Source organism: Ranitomeya imitator, chromosome 3, assembly GCF_032444005.1.
Source record: "Ranitomeya imitator isolate aRanImi1 chromosome 3, aRanImi1.pri, whole genome shotgun sequence".
In the NCBI taxonomy this organism is placed as follows: domain Eukaryota; kingdom Metazoa; phylum Chordata; class Amphibia; order Anura; family Dendrobatidae; genus Ranitomeya; species Ranitomeya imitator.
Genome location: NC_091284.1, coordinates 584773201 through 584800613, shown reverse-complemented (window position 1 = coordinate 584800613; position 27413 = coordinate 584773201). Strand labels below are relative to the sequence as shown.

Genomic DNA, 27413 nt, shown 5'->3' with positions numbered 1-27413 from the left:
ATAATTGTATGATACAATATTGTTCTGCTCCAGGAAGACATCCAGGCCTCTCTTGAACCCCTCGACTGAGTTCGCCATCACCACCTCCTCAGGCAAGCAATTCCAGATTCTCACTGCCCTAACAGTAAAGAATCCTCTTCTATGTTGGTGGAAAAACCTTCTCTCCTCCAGACGCAAAGAATGCCCCCTTGTGCCCGTCACCTTCCTTGGTATAAACAGATCCTCAGCGAGATATTTGTATTGTCCCCTTATATACTTATACATGGTTATTAGATCGCCCCTCAGTCGTCTTTTTTCTAGACTAAATAATCCTAATTTCGCTAATCTATCTGGGTATTGTAGTTCTCCCATCCCCTTTATTAATTTTGTTGCCCTCCTTTGTACTCTCTCTAGTTCCATTATATCCTTCCTGAGCACCGGTGCCCAAAACTGGACACAGTACTCCATGTGCGGTCTAACTAGGGATTTGTACAGAGGCAGTATAATGCTCTCATCATGTGTATCCAGACCTCTTTTAATGCACCCCATGATCCTGTTTGCCTTGGCAGCTGCTGCCTGGCACTGGCTGCTCCAGGTAAGTTTATCATTAACTAGGATCCCCAAGTCCTTCTCCCTGTCAGATTTACCCAGTGGTTTCCCATTCAGTGTGTAATGGTGATATTGATTCCTTCTTCCCATGTGTATAACCTTACATTTATCATTGTTAAACCTCATCTGCCACCTTTCAGCCCAAGTTTCCAACTTATCCAGATCCATCTGTAGCAGAATACTATCTTCTCTTGTATTAACTGCTTTACATAGTTTTGTATCATCTGCAAATATCGATATTTTACTGTGTAAACCTTCTACCAGATCATTAATGAATATGTTGAAGAGAACAGGTCCCAATACTGACCCCTGCGGTACCCCACTGGTCACAGCGACCCAGTTAGAGACTATACCATTTATAACCACCCTCTGCTTTCTATCACTAAGCCAGTTACTAACCCATTTACACACATTTTCCCCCAGACCAAGCATTCTCATTTTGTGTACCAACCTCTTGTGCGGCACGGTATCAAACGCTTTGGAAAAATCGAGATATACCACGCCCAATGACTCACCGTGGTCCAGCCTATATCTTACCTCTTCATAAAAACTGATTAGATTGGTTTGACAGGAGCGATTTCTCATAAACCCATGCTGATATGGAGTTAAACAGTTATTCTCATTGAGATAATCCAGAATAACATCTCTCAGAAACCCTTCAAATATTTTACCAACAATAGAGGTTAGACTTACTGGCCTATAATTTCCAGGTTCACTTTTAGAGCCCTTTTTGAATATTGGCACCACATTTGCTATGCGCCAGTCCTGCGGAACAGACCCTGTCACAATAGAGTCCCTAAAAATAAGAAATAATGGTTTATCTATTACATTACTTAGTTCTCTTAGTACTCGTGGGTGTATGCCATCCGGACCCGGAGATTTATCTATTTTGATCTTATTTAGCCGGTTTCGCACCTCTTCTTGGGTTAGATTGGTGACCCTTAATATAGGGTTTTCATTGTTTCTTGGGATTTCACCTAGCATTTCATTTTCCACCGTGAATACCGTGGAGAAGAAGGTGTTTAATATGTTAGCTTTTTCCTCGTCATCTACAACCATTCTTTCCTCACTATTTTTTAAGGGGCCTACATTTTCAGTTTTTATTCTTTTACTATTGATATAGTTGAAGAACAGTTTGGGATTAGTTTTACTCTCCTTAGCAATGTGCTTCTCTGTTTCCTTTTTGGCAGCTTTAATTAGTTTTTTAGATCAAGTATTTTTCTCCCTATAGTTTTTTAGAGCTTCAATGGTGCCATCCTGCTTTAGTAGTGCAAATGCTTTCTTTTTACTGTTAATTGCCTGTCTTACGTCTTTGTTTAGCCACATTGGGTTTTTCCTATTTCTAGTCCTTTTATTCCCACAAGGTATAAACCGCTTACACTGCCTATTTAGGATGTTCTTAAACATTTCCCATTTATTATCTGTATTCTTATTTCTGAGGATATTGTCCCAGTCTACCAGATTAAGGGCATCTCTAAGCTGGTCAAACTTTGCCTTCTTAAAGTTCAATGTTTTTGTGACTCCCTGACAAGTCCCCCTAGTGAAAGACAGGTGAAACTGTACAATATTGTGGTCGCTATTTCCTAGATGCCCGACCACCTGCAGATTTGTTATTCTGTCAGGTCTATTAGATAGTATTAGGTCTAAAAGTGCTGCTCCTCTGGTTGGATTCTGCACCAATTGTGAAAGATAATTTTTCTTGGTTATTAGCAGAAACCTGTTGCCTTTATGGGTTTCACAGGTTTCTGTTTCCCAGGGGCAGTCCCGCTGCTGGTCCGGTCGGATGGGCATCTCTGGTACGGTCCGGCGCCTCCCATCTTCATTCCATGACGTCCTCTTCTGATCTTCAGCCACGGCTCCGGCGCAGGCGTACTTTGTCTGCCCTGTTGAGGAAAGGTCAGAGGGGCCCGGCGCCTGCGCACTGCAGTGCTTTGAGCAAAAGATTTTTTTTTTCTTTTACTTTTGATCCAAAGTTTATGGTAATCCTCTTAGATTCCCCTTTTAAAATTGTGAAAGGTTTACCAAATTGTTTTTATTTCTTTTCTTTAAGAAGTTGGGTTACGACTTGTCTGGCTGTTATTTTAATTTCCACTCCACTTTCCTAAATGAATGCTAAATCGGCCAAGTAATCTATATAACAAGACACATGCAACTAACTTATTGTATATTCTGGTGATCGTGGCATTGTCAGTGCCTTTATGATGGGCTGGACGGTATGTGTTGCTTTTACAGTAATTTCTGATTACTCTGTATTTGGTTCCTCATACGTTGTCTGGTTAATAATACATGATAAACTCCGGGAATGCGAGTTACATTCTTTTTATTTGGTGTATACTAGTATTACTTTATATAGTCTGCTATACTAATGGTTAATCAATCAGGGAAAGGCACCAAATATAAAGTGTTTCCCGGCATTTTCTTCCCTGTAATCAGGTCACCATCTTTTGTAAATCATCATCAAGGAATGATAGATTAAGAAGAGCAGCAACAACAGACATCACTTAGAGAGGAAAAGTTCACCAAAGTCTTCAAAACAAGTAATTACCTGGGGAAAATTCAATATCTTAACTTTGAGCTCCTCCGTTAAGCCTGTCCCTGGCAGTGGTGGGCTGCGTGTCTCCTAGCACATCTAGGTCATTCTTCTTAGGCCCGCAGAATGTCAGCAGATCAAAAGTGACATCGGAAGGGAGGAGGTAAATCACTAGACAATTGCATGGAGTGAAGCCAGACAGCCGGAAAATGTCTACGTGCAGCCCAGGTTTCTTCTCTTAAGGGGCATTTACACTGCACAATTAAGGATCCCCCGGAAAGCTCATTCGCGGGAATCGTGCAAAGTCAACTGGCTGCCGATCACCCGACAAAGAAGAGCACAAAAAGATTGTTCTCGGCAGCTCATTGTCCCGTGTAATGTCTGTACTGAATGATCGATATCAACTGGTCACTGCGCCTCTGATGGGCGTTGGCACATTTACACTGTACCACCCACCAGAACCATGTTTGCTGGGCGTCAGGTGTTTAATACCCTGATTACACAGGCCACGCTTCAGATGTGCACTGGTCTGCAGTAGACCCTTCGGTGCGTATAGGCTGCCATTGTTATGTTTGCACAGGACAACGTGTGGCTGAGAATGATGACCTGTGCAAACCACAAGCTCATTTCACCCGACGATGGAGCATTTAGCTCTTTGGCTGATCGGCATCCTGTTTTACACTACACGATTATGGTGAAAGAAGCATTCCTGGGAATACTTGTTCATGATGATCGTTCCCTGTTGATTAAGACAAAGCTTAATATGTCTCTAGGTGCATTTACTAGAAGGCTCCTTCAGGATTATTGTGCAGTGCCACTGTCCCCTCCGCAGCCACCATCTTGTCCGTTAGCACATCTTCGAAGAGCATGCTGACCACGTGTCAGGATTAGTTGTCCAAGATTTATTACTGGTCTGCTAATGTGCAAGTAATGAGTAGTGATGAGCGAATTTGTTCAGGAATCGATCGCCAAACATAGATTCTGCACGAATATGGCACATTCGGATTCGTGATCGGAAACATGAGCAAAATTTTATAAAATCGGTAAAAATCAGTAACATTCAGTAAAAAGAGCAGGAAAATATTTGCGTTGCCACTAAAGTGTTTTCAGCACTTTGGCTATGATATGGCGGTGTATCGTGAGCGTCTGGCACGTGTTTGACGAGGGGAGGGGGATTGCAGAGCTCAGAGGCGCGGTGTGCTTGTAAACAGTCCTTTTTTTTTTTTTTTTTTTTTTTTTTTACTTTGTGTGCTCATTGCAGCTAGCCAATCAGAGCCCAGGAAACCTCCACACTGTCCTGACACAACAGCTCGTCATTGGCTGCTGAAATAACATGTCCCTCTCCATATAAATAGCGGACATCTTGTTTTAGTGCCATTTTGACACTGTAACAGCGCAGAGAGGCTGCTCCTGATGCTGGCAGTCTTAGGCTAGTTTCACATTTGCGTTAAAAAACGCAGCGTTTTTTAGACGCATGCGTTTTTGCATGTGGTAAACAAATCGCGGCGTTTTGACGCGTTTGCATGCATTTTTTTTACCGCGTCTGCGTTTTTGAAACGCATGATAAGTGTGTGACAGTTGCCAATCATCAAAAACAACTAGAAGACCCACTATAAACAGAAATAGCTAGGGTTAGGATCCCTAGGGTTAGGGTTAGGATCCCTAGGGATCCTAACCCTAGGGATCCTAATGTCTGATTCCTCCCCCGAACAGAGTCTGTCTGGGTGGGAAAAAAAATGCAGTATGCTAGATTTGGATCTGCTCGGCCATGCAAGTCAATGAGTCTGTGGGGGGGGGGTTAGAATCGGACTGCATTCTGATGACCTCTGAGTGCAGCCTGATTTTCACAAACTAACAGAATTGAGAAGGAGTGGAGGCTTCTTTTTTTTTTTTTTTACATCTTCTACTCATCCCAAAATAATCGGATCGGAGTGTAGTTACCATAACTAGCCCAATTCTCTGGCATGAGAGAAAATAATATGACCCTAGCCTTTTTTGTTTTTTCTTTGTGTTAGGAGTGCAGTTGGCACAGAGGTTAGCCTGTCCTATATTGCTACTAGCTATTGAACCCGTTCTACGCCCGGGTGGCGAGCATTTATATTGGTATATGGTCTCCATCCTGGTATGTGCTGCTCCATCCTGCGCCCCCATCCTGTCATGTGCTGCTCCCATCCTGCGCCTCCATTCTGTCATTTGCTGCTCCCATCCTGTCATTTGCTGCTCCCATCCTGCATCCCCGTTCTGTCATTTGCTGCTGCCATCCTGCGCCCGTTCTGTCATGTGCTGCTGCCATCCTGCGCCCGTTCTGTCATGTGCTGCTGCCATCCTGCGCCCGTTCTGTCATGTGCTGCTGCCATCCTGCGCCCGTTCTGTCATGTGCTGCTGCCATCCTGCGCCCGTTCTGTCATGTGCTGCTGCCATCCTTCGCCCGTTCTGTCATGTGCTGCTGCCATCCTGCGCCCGTTCTGTCATGTGCTGCTGCCATCCTGCGCCCGTTCTGACATGTGCTGCTGCCATCCTGCGCCCGTTCTGTCATGTGCTGCTGCCATCCTGCGCCCGTTCTGTCATGTGCTGCTGCCATCCTGCGCCACCATTGTATTATATGCCCCCCGCTCCAGTGTGTATGCCCCCGAATGCTGCTGCCATAAAAAAAAAAAAAAAAAAAAAATACCATACTCACCTATCGTCCGGCTCCACTGCAGGTATGTCTTCAAGAAAATGGCGCCGGAAAGCGGGGACTGCGCAGGCGCCGATTCCGGCAGCAGGAATCGGCGCCTGCGCAGTCCGCGCTTTCCGGCGCCATTTTCTTGAAGACACACCTGCAGTGGAGCCGGAGTGTGTCTTCAAGAAAATGGCGCCGGAAAGCGTGGACTGCGCAGGCGCCGATTCCGGCGCCTGCGCAGTCCGCGCCCTCCGGAGCCGGGAGCAGAGGAGCCGGGAGACGGAGCCGCAAGCAGCGCTGGAACCGGGAAAGGTGAGTATACTTACCCTCCCTCCTGGCGGTCCCTGACTCTCCGGTGGAGATCGCGGTATGCGTTCAGTGCTTACGCATACCGCGATCTCCCAGGAGCGTCGCTCTGTGAGGCCCAGACTGCGCCGGCGCTTGCGCTTGCGCAGTCTATAGAGGCTTCGGACAGAGTGACGCTCCCAGCGTTATATTATAGATACTGCTTTCCAGTAGTGCTGACGGATGGCGGCTGCTGTTTGTGTAGATCTGAGATATGAGAAATGGGGCTAGATATTATCTAGGAAGTGAGAATGCAGTAAATGTATTTTACACCTCTGGAATGTGTATTTCTGTAAAACCTCAGAGTAGGACACTAGTGGCCTGGACTAGAGAATGCCATGTCTCCTAAGCACATGAGGTACTGTACACTGGTGAGAATGGGGTTTCTCATGATGCCACGTGCCAGAATATTTGTGGCTGGTGTGATAAGAACTAGGAAGTTGGGCTGACTGTACATGTGTACTGGGAATATGGGCTGATTATATGGAAACCTGATATGTATTAAAGCTTTTCACTAATAAAGTGTCTCGTCATTTGCAGGGGTTTGTAGACTTCTGACTGATCGGATGTCTGAGGTAACGGTCACAAGCTCTGTGTCAGTTCATGAGAGATTTGTTTGGCCTGGTCCTGGCTGTCGAAGAGTTCGGCTATGTGCACACGTTGCGGATTTTGCTGCGGATCTGCATCTGCAGGTCCGCAGCAACTTTCCATGCGTTTACAGTACAATGTAAACCTATGGAAACCGCAATCCGCAGTGCACATGCCGCGGAAAAAACGGGCAGAAACGCTGCGGGTTACATTCCGCAATATGTCAATTCTTTGTGCGGATTCCACAGCATTTTACACCTGCTCCATAATGTGGAAAAATCAGCAGAGCTCCAAAATACGTGTGCACATACCCTTACAGCGAGTAGTTTCTTCCGGATTACCCAGCAACACTGGAGCGATCCGTCAAGTAACAAACTGCTGGAGACTGACAGGAATGGCTGTGATAAAAGATGATGACAGCAGCTGGTAAGGATAATACTGGGGGCAGGGAACTTAGATGAGTGACACCACTCCAGTGCGAAAATACAATGCCAAAACGTGCTGGAGTGGTGCTGTAAAGACGCACTCCAATGAATAGCTTTTCCCATTAAATATGTATGCAGTATGCGTGTATTAATATACTCATTCAGCGCCGCCCCACTCCTCTTAACTTGATTGAAAGTCAAAAATCATCTTTTTTTCTTCTTCCTTGAATTGTTTTTTACTTCAAAAATCACACGTTCTGCAAAATAACGCAAAACAAAATGTGTCAAAATATTATCATGCTCAAAATTATGCCAGGGGAGATGGGGGACTGGTGTGAAATTGTGCTATATTTTGAGTCTTTTTTTTTTTTTTTTTTTTTAAGTCACAATTGCTGAATTTGGTGAAAAATCTCAACTCTGCCCCCAAAGTAGAAAACATAAAAAAACAAAATGGATTGGGTGCAAACAAAAAACCTGGCGCGAAGGCAACGAGTCGGGCTTTAGACTGTTCTGAATGATAAATATATTTTCAGACCATTTTTATTTTATTTTTAAAGCAATTTCTTATTAATTTTGTAAGAATGCTGTGTGTATATAGAGCCTGGAAGGTGTTTTCCACTAGTTTTTATAAATAAAAAATCCTTCCCTACCGGCCTCTGCCATTACTCCCCAGTGGGGATGTTACATGAATAGTCAGTCTTCTATCTGACTCTTCCACCTCGGACAGAATGTCTTTTTTGGCTCGGACGGCAATATTATGACTTTGGTCGATAACATCAATCAGCTACTAATCTGTTAATGTGTTCTCATTTTGTGTTTTTCAAGATTAATTGACAGGAGACTGTTGGCTTTTGTTTCAGCTTTTTGATAATATTCCAGCTTCCTTCTATATATACTCTCCCCTCTGTACCAGTCTGTCACTGTAAACCTGTTTACTGTAAACGATATCTATAACCCTGTATGTAACCCCTTTCTCATTTATAGTACCATGGAATTAATGGTGCTATATAAATAAATAATAATATATACAAGACTATGCATCACCCATGTGGAAAGAAATTTAATTTTAAAAGTATCTCCTCTCCGCATGGTGCAGTTTGCATTATTTTCCAGCAGATGGCGCCAGGACCCTAGTGGCTGCGCTGCTCTGCAGATTGCTGCACTGGTCTGATAATTCTTCTTTCCAGTGACCTATAGTGATCACCGGTCTCTGTCAGCCGAACTTCAGTCACAGGTCCAATTATACAGGCGGATCAGATCTCTATTTATCGGAGGGTGTTGAAAATCAAACTATGCACTTATTGTCGGATTTCCTTTATTAGGGCTGAGAAACCAACGCATTTGGGAAATATTTATCCTGAATAAATTGACATTTTAATGAAAAAACTTGTGTTGCTTGTGTTTTACCACTTGGCGGGAATATTTACCGGTTTCTTGATTTTGTGTGGACAAAGACCTTTGTAATGAATCAAAGTCTAGTAATTTTTCTTGCTAGGGTCTTAGAACTTGTTTTTCTTCTGTGCTTGAGCAATAACTGGCCGCGTACAGAGGGGTTTTATTTATTCTGTTTTAAGTTGGCTTTGAGTGGCCCTGGTTTATGGAGCCCCGGCCTACCGGCTCTCCCAGATATCACCTCTCACCTGCCTGTGGCAAAAGGGTCCTTCATACTTTGATGTGTGGGACAAGGCAGCCTCCGAAGTGTCGACAAATCCATGGATGTCATGTTACAGATTAATGTCATTCATTCTGCTGCGATGAAACATGTCTCCTAATATTCCAATGGAGAGTATGAAAAGGCTGAAAGAACTTTCTGCCTGACAATGTGCAATGGCCACTCATCAGTGTGTGGATTTGTAGAAGATTGTACTGCTCCATAACTGTATGGAGGATTGAATGATGGCACTGTATCCGGCTCACCCAGCAAACACTATTCCTGTGCGCATCGGGCGCCGCCTCCTCTTGCTGCATTATTGTCCCCGGCGCCTGCGCTGTAAGTACAAAGGGCAGCGCAACTGTGCATACCCGGAAAAAAAACTTACAGCGCAGGCGCCGGGGACGACAATGCTGCAAGAGGCGGCAGCGCCCGGCTATGCTGCGTCTAATTAGGAAGAAAGGTCCCACCTCTCTGGCGATTTCAGAGTATGTGGGGGCACATTTTATAAGGGTTTATTTCAGCGTGTGCAGGCGTTTGTAACTAAAAAGCCACCTTGTCAGAATGCAGCATTAGGCCGGCGTCATACTCGGCGTAAGGCTACTTTCACACTAGCGTTAACTGCAATCCGCCGCAATGCGTCGTTTTGCAGAAAAAACGTATCCTGCAAAAGTGCTTGCAGGATGCGTTTTTTCCCCATAGACTTGTATTGACGACGCATTGCGACGGATTGCCACACGTCGCATCCGTCGTGCGACGGATGCGTCGTGCTTCTGCGGACCGTCGGGAGCAAAAAACGCTACATGTAACGTTTTTTGCTCCTGACGGACCGCTTTTTTCGACCGCGCATGCGCGGCCGGAACTCCGCCCCCACCTCCCCGCACCTTACAATGGGGCAGCGGATGCGCCGGAGAAATGCATCCGCTGCCTCCGTTGTGCAATGCGTTAAACGCTAGCGTCGGAATCTCCCCGACGCATTGCGACGGGGAGATTCCGACGCTAGTGTGAAAGTAGCCTAAGACAATACGGTCCGTATATTACGGCCGTAATACGCTGAAAAGTCCCCAAAATAGTGGTCCGTAGCTCCTCCGTAGGCAGGGTGTGTCAGCGTATTTTGCGCATGGCATCTTCCGTATGTAATCCGTATGGCATCCGTACTGCGTGTTTTTCTCGCAGGCTTGCAAAACCGACATACGGCTATACAACGGATCCATGTGTAAAAAAAAAAAAAATAAAAACATATATACTGTAAATATATAAATATTTTACAGCCAGGAGCTCTGCTAATGCAGCTCCCAGCATTGCGGTGAGGCGCCCTCTGCTGGTTGTCCTCATATAAGCTCGAGCCTGGGAGCTTTCTAGGAAAGTTCCCACGCTCGAGGAACAACCAGCAGAGGGCGCATCACCGCGAATAAAGGTAAATATAGGTCATTGACCTACTTTACCTTCATTCCCTGGGGTTTTGCAGCCACGAGCACCACTGCATTAGCAGAGCTCCTGGCTGTAAAATATTTTAACCCCTTCAGATGGATTTACATCGTGGGACGTTACAGATCTTCGGAAGGTATGTATATTGTTGGTTTATTATTTTTTTTTCTTTGTTACAGAGCGAAGGTCTTCAGATGGATTGAGCGTAGAATAAAATATTACAACAACCTTTATTAAAAATTATTTTAATGAAATAAAAACAATGTGTTTGTGTATTTTTTAACCCTTTACTAGTATTGGATTAATTGACGCATCTCCATTATTAATTTGGCTTAATGTCACCTTACAATAGCAAGGTGGCATTAACCCTTCATTACCCCATATCCCACCGCTACACGGGAATGGGAAGAGAGTGGCCAAGTGCCAGAATAGGCGCATCTTCCAGATGTGCCTTTTCTGGGGTGGCTGGGGGCAGATGTTTTTAGCCAGGGGGGTGGGGGGGCAATAACCATGGACCCTCTCCAGGCTATTAATATCTGCCCTCAGTCACTGGCTTTACTACTCTGGCGGAGAAAATTGCGCGGGAGCCCACGCCAATTTTTTCCGCCATTTAACCCTTTAATTTAATAGAACGGCCAAATTTTGCAGATACACACTACTAACAGTAGTGTGGAATATGCAAAAAAAAAAGGTGATATGAGATGGTTTACTGTATGTAAACCATGTCTCATATATTAATATATATACATATGTGTCTCAATGAGAGATATATATATGTGTATGTATATATATATATGTGTATGTATATATATATATATATATATATATATATATATAATATATATTCATTTATTCTACCTATTCTACTGTAAGCTGTCAGTGTGATTTTACTGTACACCGCACTGAATTGCCGGCTTTTCTCTCTAACACCAATGCGTATTTCTCGCAAGTTACACTGCTGGTCCGTGTGTAATCCGTATTTTTCTGGCTTCCATAGACTTTCATTGGTGTTTTTTTTTTTTTTTTTTTGCGCAATACAGTGACAAACGCAGCATGCTGCGATTTTCGACGGCCGTAGAAAGCTGTATAATACTGATCAGTAAAATACGTCAGATAGGAGCAGGGGCATAGAGAATAATTGGGACGTTTGTTAGGCGTGTTTTACGGACGTAATTTATGCGCTCTTACGTCCGTAAAACTCGCTAGTGTGACGCCGGCCTTAGTGCTGCACAAACGCCTGAGGGGGGGTGACAGGTTCCCTTACAGCAGGATCCTACCTACCCATATAAGTGTAAGCTATCAGAGGAAACACATTAGGTTCTTGGCAAAGGAGATCACCTTGAGCTAAGTATCGTCATCTTAACCTTTTAAGGCCGGGGTCACACTTGCGAGTGCAATGTGAGAAACTCGCCCGAGTCTCTCGCATCAATACCTGGCACAGCCGCCGGCACTCGGGAATGGAGCGTACAACTGCATAGAAATACATGCAGCCACACTCTCTGGTCCTGAGTACCGGCGGCTGTGCCGGGTATTGATGCGAGAGACTCGGGCGAGTTTCTCACATTGCACTCGCAAGTGTGACCCCGGCCTTAAAGAGAGACTATCGGCACAGAATCACTTAGTACAGGCGCTCGGTGCACCCTTGGTGTGGCCAAACATTCCGTGCGCCTTCCCCATCTATTTGTTTTCTCTCTCCTTTGATTGACCGCTCTATTTTCCTTCCCTCTATTTATAACCTGAGTATGACCAATCCCTGGGGTTGTTACATTTCTTTTCACGTTTCCAGGCTCGCTGCTTTGTAGCAACGTTTTATTCCAAATAAAGCTTGAAATCCCGTAGTCCCGGTTTAGACCAATGGGCTGCAATGTCTCAGTGTATGGATCCAGTCCTGGATGTTTCATGCATGTTTTCCCCAAGACCAGTCCGGCCTCCTCCCCTTCGGCTTTATTATTGGGAAGCCTACATGACTACTGCACGATTATGTTAATTTTTCCTTTGTTTAATATTATCTTGAGGAATCCTAACTTTGGGAGCCTTGTTGATATTTGCCACGTAGTGTGCTGTGTGAATCATGATCAGACATTTATTTATTTATTTTTTAATTTTCTCACTTTCTGCTTTGATCTTTTTTGTTTTCTTAAAGCTGAAGTCTAATCCAAGCGATCACGAAGAGGAAGAAGCCACCGCGCAACTCGCAAAGTCAGATGAAATGCAACGCATGCGGTCACAAGGAATAGCCGCCTACCACCAAAAAGATTACACAACTGCAGAAAGCTTGCTGAACGTGGTCTTAGAGGTAAGTGGCCATCAGTTGCTGGATGACATTGCCCCGTGGCTGAAGGGTTTCACTGGTTGCACTTTGAAATGAGCGGATAGTGGAATCTGGTCCAGTATGCAGTTGATTGGTTCCCGGTGGATAGATGGGAGACCTTCTGGCGTCCATTTTATTTGTCAGGGCTTGCTGTGTCATCTGGCCAATCAAACACTGCACTGGAGACGTCTTAAGGTAAGAGATCTGCGGGCCTCCCGTATAGCCGCCGGGCACCACTGAACTGGATACTGGGCCGGAGACCTCCGCATCGAGCCGCTCATCTCTAGTTGCATATTTTTTGTGTTGTTAATATTTATTTGTAGATATTCCCTTGTATCCATAATTGCATTCTCCTGGCGGCAGCCCAGGTCTGTAGATACCTGTGCTCCGTATACTATGTATCATTTATCCTGATTCCTAGACATCGGCGGCTGCCGCCAGTCTCTGGAGGAAATGTGCGCTGCATTTAGCTAATAGACCTTGAGTGTTCCATGTGCTGAAATGGAGAAACTTTCAAATTGTTGTTTTTGTTTGTCTCAATGTTTTTTTTTTCTCAAGGTCCTTCCTGAGTGCGTCTCTTCTTGCTTCTCCGACATTGCAGTAATTGCTCGCCAGTTATAGAGACGCTGTAGTGTTCTTTTCCCAGTATTGTGCTGATTCTTGATCAGATGTATGCCGGGATGTTACCAGCGCTCTGCATAGGTGAATAATGCCGGTTTTGTTTTCTTTAAGACTTGTGTGTGGGATGCAGAGTTGCGAGAGCTGAGGGCAGAATGCTACATCAATCAAGGCGAGCCCGGGAAAGCCATCAGTGACCTGAAAGCTGCCTCTAAACTGAAGAGCGATAATACCGCAGCCTTCTACAAAGTCAGCCGCATATATTATAATCTGGGGGACCACGAGATGTCGCTCAGGTGGGTCTCTACTTTGTTTGCACATTGATCGGTTTTATTGCTGCATTGCTTAAAGTGACGTCTACTGCTGCTGTGACATTTAAAGGGGTGTTCTCATTATTACCTTTATGATAAATGCTTGGTTGCTGGTTGTCCTGAGATGCTGAAGGGAATGGAGCAGCAGTGTGTATTCACAGCATATACTCCATTCACTTTTAGGAACTGATGGGGCACGTTGAGCTGTCGCTCCTATAGAAGAGCATGCATTAGTGGTCACTTATTCACACAAGAATGTAGGGGACCTCTGTTCTCGGAATCAGTGGAAGTTCCAACAGTTAGACTTTTCATCACAGGCAGGATTACAGTGACAGATAACACCTCTGTTCACAATGACTTTTGCACATGCTTATTAAGTACATCGATAAAACGCATAGAGACTGAGTCAGCTTATTCCTGCTAATGTACATGTGGATTTTCTGAAGGATCAGGAAATAAGTATACAAATCACAATATGAATAAGAAAATAAGAAAAAAAAATCTATATATATTTTACAAAAAATACATTTCCCATTAAAAACAATTATTTTCAAATGTATTCTGTTTTAAAGAGGATTTGTCATTTGATATATATATATATATATATATATATATATATATATATATATATATATATATATATATATATATATATAATTATATACAGTGCCTACAAGTAGTATTAACCCCCTGCAGATTTAGCAGGTTTAATAAGATGCAAATAAGCTAGAGCCTTCAAACTTCAAACAAGAGCAGGATTTATTAACAGATGCATAAATCTTACAAACCAAAAAGTTTTGTTGCTCAGTTAAATTTTTATAAACATAAAAGTGTGGGTCAATTATTATTCAACCCCTAGGTTTAATATTTTGTGGAATAACCTTTGTTTGCAAATACAGCTAATAATCGTCTTTTATAAGACCTGATCAGGCCGGCACAGGTCTCTGAAGTTACCTTGGCCCACTCCTCCATGCAGATCTTCTCCAAGTTATCTAGATTCTTTGGGTGTCTCATGTGGACTTTGATCTTGATCTCCTTCCACAAGTTTTCAATTGGATTAAGGTCAGGAGACTGACTAGGCCACTGCAACACCTTGATTTTTTGCCTCTTGAACCAGGCCTTGGTTTTCTTGGCTGTGTGCTTTGGGTCGTTGTCTTGTTGGAAGATGAAATGACGACCCATCTTAAGATCCTTGATGGAGGAGCGGAGGTTCTTGGCCAAAATCTCCAGGTAGGCCATGCTATCCATCTTCCCATGGATGCGGACCAGATAGCCAGGCCCCTTGGCTGAGAAACAGCCCCACAGCATGATGCTGCCACCACCATGCTTGACTGTAGGGATGGTATTCTTGGGGTCATATGCAGTGCCATCCAGTCTCCAACCGTCACGTGTGTGGTTGGCACCAAAGATCTCGATCTTGGTCTCATCAGACCAGAGAACCTTGAACCAGTCAGTCTCAGAGTCCTCCAAGTGATCATGAGCAAACTGTAGACGAGCCTTGACATGACGCTTTGAAAATAAAGGTACCTTACGGGCTCGTCTGGAACGGAGACCATTGCGGTGGAGTACGTTACTTATGGTATTGACTGAAACCAATGTCCCCACTGCCATGAGATCTTCCCGGAGCTCCTTCCTTGTTGTCCTTGGGTTAGCCTTGACTCTTCGGACAAGCCTGGCCTCGGCACGGGAGGAAACTTTCAAAGGCTGTCCAGGCCGTGGAAGGCTAACAGTAGATCCATAAGCCTTCCACTTCCGGATGATGCTCCCAACAGTGGAGACAGGTAGGCCCAACTCCTTGGAAAGGGTTTTGTACTCCTTGGAAAGGGTTTTGTACCCCTTGCCAGCCTTGTGACCCTCCACGATCTTGTCTCTGATGGCCTTGGAATGCTCCTTTTGTCTTTCCCATGTTGACCATGTATGAGTGCTGTTCACAAGTTTGGGGAGGGTCTTAAATAGTCAGAAAAGGCTGGAAAAAGAGATAATTAATCCAAACATGTGAAGCTCATTGTTCTTTGTGCCTGAACTACTTCTTAATACTTTAGGGGAACCAAACAGAATTCTGGTGGGTTGAGGGGTTGAATAATAAATGACCCTCTGAAAAGACTTTTCACAATTTAAAAAAAAATATAAACAAAGAAATAACATTCTTTTTTGCTGCAGTGCATTTCACACTTCCAGGCTGATCTACAGTCCAAATGTCACAATGCCAAGTTAATTCCAAATGTGTAAACCTGCTAAATCTGCAGGAGGTTGAATACTACTTGTAGGCACTGTATATGTGTGTGTATGTATGTACACACACACACACACACACACACACACACACACACACACACACACACACACACACACACACACACACACACACACACACACACACACACACACACACACACACACACACACATATATATATATATATATATATATATATACTCGAGTATAAGCCGACCCCCCCTAATTTTGCCACAAAAAACTGGGAAAACTTATTGACTCGAGTATAAGCCTAGGGTGGAAATGCAGCATTTACCGGTGAATTTCAAAAATAAAAATAGATCATTATTGCCCCATAGCTGTGCCATATAGTGCTCTGCACCGTTCATATTTCCCCATAGCTGTGCCATATAGTGCTCTGCACCGTTCATATTGCCCCATAGCTGTGCCATATACTGCTCTGCACCGTTCATATTTCCCCATAGCCCTGCCATATAGTGCTCTGCACCGTTCATATTGCCCCATAGCTGTGCCCCATATAGTGCTGCACCGTTCATATTGCCACATAGCTGTGCCCCATATAGTGCTGCACCGTTCATATTGCCCCATAGCTGTGCCCCATATAGTGCTCTTCACCGTTCATATTGCCCCATAGATGCTCCACATATATCTCTGCCATTGCTGCTGCTGCTGCAATAAAAAAAAAATGCCATATGCCACTTTTTTTCTGAAAAGTTTAATGTTCTATTCCTCTCTGGTTCACTTCTTGTGCCTTGACACCTGCTCTTGTCATAGCAATCGCTTCCTCTTCTCGCTTCTGGCTACGTTTCCCATCATTCCTTAGGCTGGACTGCAAGCCAGCAGTGAGCGCAGACCAGTTACTCTGCCTACACCCCTCCCGCTTCTCATGTCACACACAGGCCCAGCACCTCCTGTATATGGTACCGCAAGAAATACAAGTAATGGACTATTAAACCAGCCCTTACAAGAAAGATTGTCTGTCTACTACTTCTACCTCACTGAATTGATGGTGAGAGATCTGAGTAAAGAATCTCTGCATTATTGGTATAATGAACACTGCCTAAAGGCAACACCATACACTAAAGACCACTGCTTTAAAAGAAGCAACCTGATAAGTTACTACCAATAGCTGAAATTTTTTAAAAAGTACCTCATAGGAAAATGGTGGCTGTTTCACAGATTTAAATAGAAAAAATGTTGCTAAATAGAACAGAAAATAAATGGAAAACTATGGTAAGTAAACTGCCCTCACCATATGTGTTATAGTAGTTCAGCGAGTGTCCATAGCATGACAGATCCTTTGAGCCAGTGTGGTCACCACTGCAGGTACAGTGGTCTGAAGAGACAAAAAACATGTGGTGTCATCACCTGCTCTGCGGTGCCATATGGACTGTATTCACGAGATTGCTGTGAACACTGCTGGCTGGGGCGCCATAGCATGGAAAAGCTTTTCCTCTAGAAATCCAGGATACACTTCATCTAATCTTACAAGTGGGATTGAATCTAAATGCTATATCCTCGGGACAACAATTACGGATCTGCCATGATATGGACAGTCACTGACTACTATAACACATATGGTCAGGGCAATTTCCTTACTACTAGTTGACCCGTGCAAAGTTTTCACACATTGATTGTCAGGGGCGCAGGCAATTTCGGGAAAATCAAGCTGGTCAAATGTTAATGTATTTAATGAGATGATGAACACACAGGTATTTATATATTGGTTTATTAAATAGAGGCTAAAAAAATGTCTTGAGGTTGTGGTGCCACCTGCAGGTTGTTTTTTTTTTCTGAAGGTTTCTGAAAATGAATGTTTATTGATTGAATCGTGAATGTGTGGTTTGTTTGTGTGTTTTCTTGCTGAAGGAGGCAAGTTTACCTTTCAAATGGTGTATTACTTGTGTGTGGGGCAAAGTAATCACCGAAAAAGCAATGCATGTTTACAAATGTGTTTGCATATGTGACTCTCACCTGCAGTGAAGTGTGCAATCCTAGAATTTGCATGTAATAGGCTGGGCAAGCACTTCCGCAAGCTGGAAAGTCCCTAAGGCAAATGCCACATGCAGGTAATTTGACCTTTGAAATGGTGTATCATTTGTGTGTGTTGGTGGAGTATAAACAGAGCAAAGTGTGCAATTGAATAGGCAGTGCATGTTTACGAATGTGTTTGCATATATGACTCGCCTGCAGTGAAGTGTGCAATCCTCCAATGTGCCTGAAATCGGCTGGGCAAGGAGTTCAGCAAGCTGGAAAGCCCCCAAGGCAAATGTTAGGATTTGTTTGTGATGTCTGTAAGCAGCTTTGGGGTAGTGTGGGGCCACCTGCAGGTCATTTTTCCTTACTGCAGGTTTATGAAAATTAATGTTTAAACTGTATTTTGTGATCACATCGGGGATGTGTGGTTTGTTTGGCTATTTTCTTGCTGAAGGTGGCACATTTACCTTTCAAATGGTGTCTCATTTGTGTGTGTGGGTGCAGTATGAACGGAGATACAGAGCAATCACCGAAAAAGAGTGTTTAGAAATAATATATAAGGATTTCTCACCTTTTAGTACGCTCTATTTCTGTCTATTTAGCAACCTTGTTTTTTTTTATTTAATCTGCGATACAGCCATCATTTTCCTACAAGGTACTGTTAAAATGTTCTGATAGTGTTAGCAATTTAATCACGTTGTTGCTTTTAAGCAGTAGTCTTCATTATACAACTAGCACAGAGATTTTTTGCATGCTGTACACTAGTCATTGTTAAACTACCTCGGGGTGTACAGAACCATAATTTGTCTCCAGCAGTGAACAATATTTTCTCACATTTATAAAGTGAATACAGCAGGGTGCATGTGTAGACATACAAATCTATGGGAGAGCTGGGCCTGCAGGGAGAGTTGGCAGCTTTAAAAGAAACGGTGAGCTCTGCTGAATACAGGCCCGCCCACTGATGTAGCAAGCCCCGCCCACTGATGTAACAAGCCCCGCCCACTGATGTAACAAGCCCCGCCCACCCCATCAGTTTTCAGAGCCCGGAAGTGATAAAGAATCTGACACCACATCACAGGAAGTCAGAGGATTCTCAGCCAGAGATATGTGACAGGAGAGCAGCACAGGTTACTGAAAGATTTCACAAAGCAAAGTATTTGAACTGCTTTTTTTATGGCAGTTAGTTCACATGAAAGGGACATGTAAGTAGTGGCCATCGCCTTTAAGGCTAAAGACAATTCTTCCATCTTCAGTGAACATTGTATAGACTTATAATTTGTATTGCCTTAATTTGTCGGCTCTTTAATTATAATTGGGTAATTCATAAAAATATATCTTTTTTAATTTGCAGTGAAATCCGGGAGTGTTTAAAACTTGATCCTGACCACAAAGATTGCTTTTCACATTATAAACAAGTGAAGAAGCTGAGCAAACAGATTCAGACCGCCGAAGAGCTTATACAGGAAGGAAGGTACATGATGCGGACGGAAATAAAACTTCTGTGTACATTAGTGTGTGTTCACACATGGCGGATTCCTTACAGAACATTAATAGAAAATCGACCACAAACTTTAGATTTACAAAGCACGATTAACAGTGGAAAAAAAACACTTCTTTTGAGAATTCATTTATGACATGGATTTACTGCTAATTTCTGCCATGTGTAGTTGAAAAGGAAGAATCTGCATGTAACACAAACATGACAACTCGTCAGTTCACACTATAAATCTAGCATCTTAGAAAATTCATTAACCTACTAAATCGTGAATGATCAAAATTATGATACATTGTTTTTTTTTTTTGTGATTTAAAGGGAATCCGACACTAGGTTTTTCCCATATGAGATGAGGCCAGTACCTGTAAGCCCTTATATACTGCATTCTAATATGCTGAATATATATATATAGGAATAAGCGTCAGTTAATAAAATACATACGGCGACTCAATCATAAATTATTTATACCGGAGAAACATGAGTCAAAATTGGCCACAAAGCAGCAAAACATTACATTTATTGAAAATTCATATAATTAATTTTCACCTAAAACATACATAAAATGTATAGCGAATAACAGTTCATAGAAAATACATTGTGACTATATCCGTGGATGCAACCAATGATCCAGGTATACAGAACAGGACACAGGTAAATCAAGTGTTAACACAGAGTGCATGTTACCTACACATGAATACTAGTAAGTCAGATATATGGTTCATAGAACACATGGTATAATCACATAAGTACAGGCTATGCTGGTAAAATCGCCATACACTATAAGTGTGCAGACCGAGACATGTGGGATAAAGTGGGGAGGTAAAAAGGCTAATTACCCGTATATATTAAAGTGTCCTGTCTGGATCCTGGTCCTGTACCCCAACGCGCGTTTCGCGTTCATGTGTTGCCGCTTCCTCAGGGAAGCTTTGTGGCCAATTTTGACTCATGTTTCTCCGGTATAAATATGCTGAATATATAGCTGTGTGAAAAGTAATTTCCTATTCTTTTGCATGTTTGTCACACTTAAATGTTCGGACCACCAAACAAATTTAAATATTAGATAAAGATAACACAAGTAATCACAAAATGCATTTTCTTAATAAAGGTCTTTATTCGTAAGGGAAAAAGAAATCCAAACCTACAGGGCCCTGTGTGATAAAGTGATTGCCCCTGAACGTAATAACTGGTTGAGCCGCCCTTAGCCGCAACAGCTGCAATCAAGAGTTTGTGATAACTGGCAATGAGTCTTTTACAACGGTCTGGAGGAATTTTGGCCCACTAATCATTTTAGAATTGTTGTAATTCAGCCACATTGGAGAGTTTGCCAGCATGAACTGCCTTTTTAAGGTCATGCCACAGCATCTCACTAGGATTAAGGTCAGGACTTTTCGACTTCGGGGTCTTAATTTTGTTTTTCTTAAGCCATTCAGAGGTGGACCTGCTAGTGTGCTCATTGTCCTGCTGCATAACCCAAGTGCACTTCAGCTTGAGGTCACAAACAGATGGCTGGACATTCTCCTTCAGGATTGTTTGGTTGGCAGCATAATTCATCATTCAATTTACCACATCGTCTTCCTGGTCCTGAAGCAGCAAAGCGGCCCCAGACCACCATACTACCACCACCATATTATATTGTTGGTATGATGTTCCTTTCCTGAAATTATGTTACTTCTATGTCAGATGTAATAGGACATACGCCTTCCAAAAATTCAAATTTTGTCTTGTCCATCCACAGAGTATTCTTCCAAAATCTTGTGGATCATCAAGATGTTTTCTGGCAAAACTGAGACAAATGTTAATGTTCTTATTCTCAGCAGTGGTTTTCATCTTGGAACTCTGCCAGCAGGCCATTTTTGCCCAGTCTTTCTTATGGTGGAGTAAGGAACACAGACCTTAACTGAGGCAAGTGAGGCCTGCAGTTCTTTGGATGTTGTTGTGTGGTCTTTACTGACCTCTTGGATGATTCGTCGCTTCGCTCTTGTGTTAATTTTGGTTGGCCGTCCACTCTCTGAAGGTTCACCACTGTTCCATATTTTCTCCATTTGTGGATAATGGCTCTCACTGTGGTTCGCTGGGGTCCCAAAGCTTTAGAAATGGCTTTATAACGATTTCCACAGTGATTCATCTCAATTACTTAGTTTCTCACTTTTTCCATAATCTCTTTGGATTGCGGCATGATCTCTAGCCTTTGAGTGTATTTTTTTTATACTTCACTTTGTCAGGCAGGTCCTATTTAAGTTATTTCTTGATTGAGAACAGGTTTGTCAGTAATCAGGCCTGGGTGTGGTTGGGGATTTTGAACTCCACTTCTCTAAGATGTGATAAATCAATTAATTTGCGTTTTAAAGGGGAGTGGGGAGGTGCAAACACTTTTTTTTTTTGCACAGGGCCCTGTAGGTTTGGATTTATTTTTTATTTACTAATAGGGACATTCATTTAAAAACTGCAGTTTGTGTTTACTTGTGTTATCTTTGTCAAATAATTATTTGGTGATCTGAAACCTTTACCTGTGACAGACATGCAAAAGAACAAGAAATCCGGAAGGGTTCAAACACTTTTCACACAACTGTATGCCCCCAATTTGGCCTGCAAGATGAGAAAAAAAAAAGCTTTTTATTATACTTGGCGGACTGGTCCATCTTCCTTCCCTGCTTTGTGTGGGACTCATCCTACATCATCCCCACACTGTCCAGCTTCGCGCTCCCGCTCAGGCGTACTTCATTCCGTCCTGTAAAGGCAAAGTATGTGCATGCGCCGGCACTTTGGCCTTTTCCTGCGCATGTGTATTGCCGTACTTTGCTCTGCTCTCGACAGGGCAGGGAGAAGGACGCCTACTCGGAAACACAATGCTGGACCTTGTGTGGATGACATAGGATGCGTCATCCACACGAAGCATGGGGTAGGAGGACTGTGATTGCAAGAAGAGAGGACGCACCAAGACCAGCAGCGTCCATTGGACAGAGGCATCCCGTAGGCCAGTGTAATAGGTCTCTTTCTTGTCCTGCAGGCCGGATTGGGGGCATATATATAGCATATTAGAATGCACTATATGCAGGTTTATGTCATATGGGAAAAGCCTGGCAACGGTTTCCTTTTAAAGGGCTTGTCCTTCTAAGGATATTTATTATCCACAGGATAGGTAAATGTCTGATCCCTGGGGACTCATTTGTTCAGTCTTCATTAGTCACAATCGGGCTAAAAGCAGCCTGTTTTTTTTTCTTTGTGCACAACCACAATGAAGAGCGCATTAAATGGAGCAGTGCTTGAGTATTCTTGTTACTTCTCCATCCAGAGTCGGTGGCACTGCTGGAGACATTGGAGTTTTAGGGCACGTCCTCCACTGCTGCTTCATTCAGACTCCTTGCTGTAATCGTACAATGAAGAGAAATGGTGGGAGGGTGGGAAAGCAAGAACACCCATTCTAGTGATGGCGCCCCCTCCTGACAATCCGGGCAATTGTAGTTCACTACTAGCCATGGCAGACCAATGTTTATTTAGGAAAAGAATCCAGAATGAAATGCCTGGGAACCAGAGTTGCTAACCCACCAGAAATGCCAAGACTGTCCGTAAATATAGGGCACTTTTTTCCTCTGCCCTTAAGGCCATGTGCACACACTGCGGAATCCGTTGCGGAATTTTCCGCAGCAGATTTGATTAAATCCGCAGTGCAAAAAGTACTGCGGATTTATCGCGTTTTTTTTGTGCGGTTTCCACTGCGGTTTTAGGCACCTGCTCCATATTAAAAATCCGCAGGTGTCTAAAACCGCAGTGGAAACCGCACAAAAAAACGCGATAAATCCGCAGTACTTTTTTTTTGCGGATTCCGCACAAAGAATTGACATGCTGCGGAAAATAAACCGCAGTGTTTCCGCGCGTTTTTTTCCGCAGCATATGCACAGCGGTTTTTGTTTTCCATAGGTTAACATTGTACTGTACACCGCATGGAAAACCGCTGCGGATCTGCAGCGTCAAAACCGCAACGTGTGCACATACCCTAAAAAGTAATGTGTCAGTGATTCACTTGAAGCTGAAGACACTTATACAGATTAGTTTGACCGTAATTATCATTTTACAGTGACTACAGCTGATGTCTACACATCAGAATTATGGGCTGTAGACATGGATCACTGATGATCATAAGGATTTATTGAGGTTTTCCAATATGTCCATAAAAATATTGCCTTTCCAGGATTTTTCAATAAGCTGTCCATAAAATATAAAAAGTGAAGTTGGCAACCCTGCTAGTAATACTGTTCTGAATAAAGCATGGTATCTAAAGGTCCTCCAAGAGCAACTTTTCCCAAAAGCCTGACGTTTTGGGCTTATTGCCAGGACTGCCCCCACCAGATCTCAGTCCCACTGAGAACCTATTGTTAAGGTACCGTCACACTAAGCGACGCTGCAGCGATACCGACAACGATCCGGATCGCTGCAGCGTCGCTGTTTGGTCGCTGGAGAGCTGTCACACAGACCGCTCTCCAGCGACCAACTATGCCGGTAACCAGGGTAAACATCGGGTTACTAAGTGCAGGGCCGCGCTTAGTAATCCGATGTTTACCCTGGTTACCAGCGTAAAAGTAAAAAAAAAACAAAAAAAAAAACACTACGGTGACGTCACCGCTCTGCTTTCCGGCCGCTGTGCTTACACAGGGCAGAGAAGCAGAGCGCCGAGGACAGACAGCGGAAGGTAAGTATGTAGTGTTTTTTTTTTTTTTTTTTTTTTAACTTTTACGCTGGTAACCAGGGTAAACATCATGTTACTAAGTGCGGCCCTGCGCTTAGTAACCCGCTGTTTACCCTGGTTACCAGCGAAGACATCGCTGAATCTGCGTCACACACGCCGATTCAGCGATGTCAGCAGGAAGTCCAGCGACTAAATAAAGTGCTGGACTTTCTGCAGCGACCAACGACATCACAGCAGGATTCTGATCGCTGCTGTGTATCAAACTGAACGATATCGCTAGCCAGGACGCTGCAACGTCACGGATCGCTAGCGATATCGTTTAGTGTGACGGTACCTTTAATCCTTAAAGCAGGTGGACAAACACACAAATTGTGATAAACTCCAGACACTGATTAGATGAGAATAGGTTACCATCAGTCAGGATCTGGCCCATAACTGATATCCAGCATGCCAGGACGGAGTGCAGAAGTCTTGAAAAATAAGGGACCATGCAGTAAATATTAAGTCTGGGCAAAAACTTGATATATATTTGTCAATAAAAAATAACGCATGAAATGCTAATTGTACTCCAGTAACCATAGAAACATCCGACCAAAATCTCTAAAAACACTGGTGCTGCAAACTGAGAAACCCAAAGTTTGTGTCAGTCTCCAAACCTGATGAGACTGTGTGAATACTCGACATGTGGTTCCATCAGGAAGGCGCACGGGCTTGATGGCCGATCACCATAGGACATGTCGCCATTGGAAGTGAACTAGATAGCTTAGATATACATATATAACAGAGGAGGCTTTCTCTGGTGCAGAACATGGATGGTGTATATCCCATTGTACAGAATTATTAGATTTTACTCGCAGTCTGGATTTAAATATTAAGGAATTTTCTTGCAGGTACGAAGATGCCATTGGTAAATATGGAGCCGTTTTGAAAACTGAGCCCAATGTCCCCATTTATTCTGCACTGGTTCAGGAACGTCTGTGTCACTGTTACTCAAAAGTAAGTGATGACCAAGTACGGTGACCATACAGTGATGGCTCTAATGCTGGAAAGCCTCTGATCGGCTGCAGTGTTCACATTTTGTCCAAGTAGCCATGAGCATGGAGTAGGGCCAAAAGTGGGGGAGCGAAGTATTTAATTTTTCTTTCCACCTCCTGGACCCAGTTATAAGGGGTTATCCAGTGAGCAGCACCCCTTTTATCTTCTATGCAGAAAAACATGGTGGGGTTCATTCATTGAAGAAAAAGTGTATTGTAACTCTTTGTAACAGGGGTGGGGAACCTCAGGCCCCAGGGCCATTTACGGCCCTCAATGACCTTTTATCAGGCCCCCGAGCAGATTATCAGGGACCGCATTCGTGGGCAGTGAGGTGTATTTTGATTACAACCAGCTCATTAATTTCTTCTTGCTCTGTTAGCACACACATGGTGCTCACTACTGAACACTGAAGAGCATGCAATGAAAGATTACGTCCTGACAACAGTGCCAGAGTCAGGATGTACTTTGTGGGCGGAGTGTGTACGGCCCCCGAAGGATGGTATACATATCCAAATGGCAATTGGCAGGAAAAAGGTTCCCCACCCCTGGTTTATAAAATGAGAGGTGCCCTGTTATCGACCTCTCACTCCCACACACTTTTTCCATAAATTGCTATCTTAATTACCATTAAAGTTCTATATTCTTGCCATTCATCATAGCAAACTTTATGGCTGAAGCATCTGTGACAGACTGTAGCCTTTATTGTAAGCTTTCTGACAAGCAGCGAGGTGATCTACATTGCTGGCCAGTGTCGTGACATTTGTTTTTTGTAGTGGTGTTTTATTTATTTATTTTTTGCGTTCAGTTTTCTCTAAATGCAACATTAGAATATTGGGAAAGTTGCTTACATTTCACATTTTGTACCGTTTTGCTAGTGTGGATGCAGCGGCATGACGGGGAAGGAGGATGTATAGAAAATAAGTGGATGTGGAAGTATGTGAGTCGCCCGCCAGGGCCGTGGGGTACTCAATACCGGGTCCGGTACTTAAAGGGGATGTCACGGTGGCTGCAACCCGGTCCGTGGCCCTGGGCGCCCAAATAAAGGGAAAAGTCTTTTAGGGGTTTGTGTTCGTGACGCCACCTGTGGTATTCGGTCAGTGGGGACCGACACTGCTTAAAGGGGTCCTCTGGTGTGATGTTATGGCAGCTAGATGGTATAACTTCCCACAGGTGAAGTTGGGTCCCCAGGGCTCCTGGTGATGGTGGGTAGTGTATAAAGAAACGGAGGACAGTGGTTTGCCGTCTCTTTACCTGGTTTACCGAAGGCTTCAGGCAGCCACTGTCCAGGGCACCAGATCACAGGTACAGGCAGGGTCCGGCCGGCTTGGAAGCGAGTTCAAAATGCCCTTTACCAGGTGGAGTTAGAAGCCTTCCTACCAGCTGCCTGTGGCTTCAATCAAGGTCCTCACTGTTCTCTCTATCCTCCATAAAGGTGGGACACTAACCCGTATGACAAGTGACTCGAGCCTTTTCACAGGGTCTCTATCACGACCCGGGCTCTGTGTCACTGTGTCTCCTGGGTATTAGGGCGGACAGGTTATGTGTAATAATCCAGCTGTCCTACCGGTTTCTGCTGTGCCTCCTAGAGTCTGACACAACCTTGGTCTTCCGGCTACCGGAATCTGAGCTCGGCCAGGGAGGTAGCCCAAACGCTGCTATGCTCCCCTGGTGTCACTCTCCTGCACTTCGCTCTCCTGCACACTCACTATACGCTGTTCTTCCTTCTCTGTTTTCCTGTCCAGGAGCTGGAGCACCTCTGGCTGCACGGCCCCTCACACATCTCTTCCTGCCAGGAGCTGCAGACCCCCCACGTCTGCTCAGCTATTCTCCTTTCGTACCAGCTCTGCCTCAGCTGATATTCCATGACAAGCTCCTCTCTGGCTTTTTCCAACTCTCCTTCTGGCCTCAGACTGCTCCAGTCTGCTGTCTGGCCTTCTCTTTCCGCTCTGTCCCCCTGACAGTATATAGGAGCCACCCACAAACTGGGTCAGGGCTCCCCCTTCTGGCCTGGAGTGTGAACCTGTTGTGTACTTTGTGGTTACCTGATAGAAGAGATCTTCCCTTGCTTCCAAGCGTGACATCACTCTCCCCCCTGAGGAAAGCAATGCCACTGTGACAACCAGGACACTGGGGTGTCACATATGCAAGTCTTAAGGGAGAGCAGATCACAGAGGCTGTACTGTACCACAGTGTCGATGGGGAGATAAGCACACACAATTATTAGAAGGACACTATCAGTAGACTAGTAAATCTGTTGCAGTGTCATCCACCACTTTGACTGTTTTCTGCCTGTGCACAGTGTACACAGAAAGCTGCCAATCAGTGGAGTAGACGAGGTTCTACAGACCTCAGCATTCATAGAACTTGTAGATCTGTAGGAAATAAAACAGGCATTTTATAAAAGAAAGAAAAAAAAATACAACTCACAGCCCAGTAAATGACACATTGCTGGAATCGGGGTCTCTGTCCCTACATTATGCTGCTCTCAGATGCCGTAACAAAAACATGGTGACAGATTCCCTTTAATGAC

At 43.9% G+C, this 27413-nt stretch overlaps 1 protein-coding gene across 1 annotated transcript in view; it reads left to right on the top strand.

Annotated features, from left to right (window-relative positions):
• The window catches only part of DNAJC3 (DnaJ heat shock protein family (Hsp40) member C3), a 57981-nt gene that overhangs the window by 7700 nt on the left and 22868 nt on the right, over positions 1-27413 (top strand). The window contains exons 5-8 of the mRNA XM_069758037.1: positions 12361-12513; positions 13261-13442; positions 19021-19140; positions 24739-24844. Of these exons, the coding sequence (XP_069614138.1) occupies positions 12361-12513; positions 13261-13442; positions 19021-19140; positions 24739-24844 (561 nt within the window). The remainder of the gene's footprint in view (positions 1-12360; positions 12514-13260; positions 13443-19020; positions 19141-24738; positions 24845-27413) is intronic.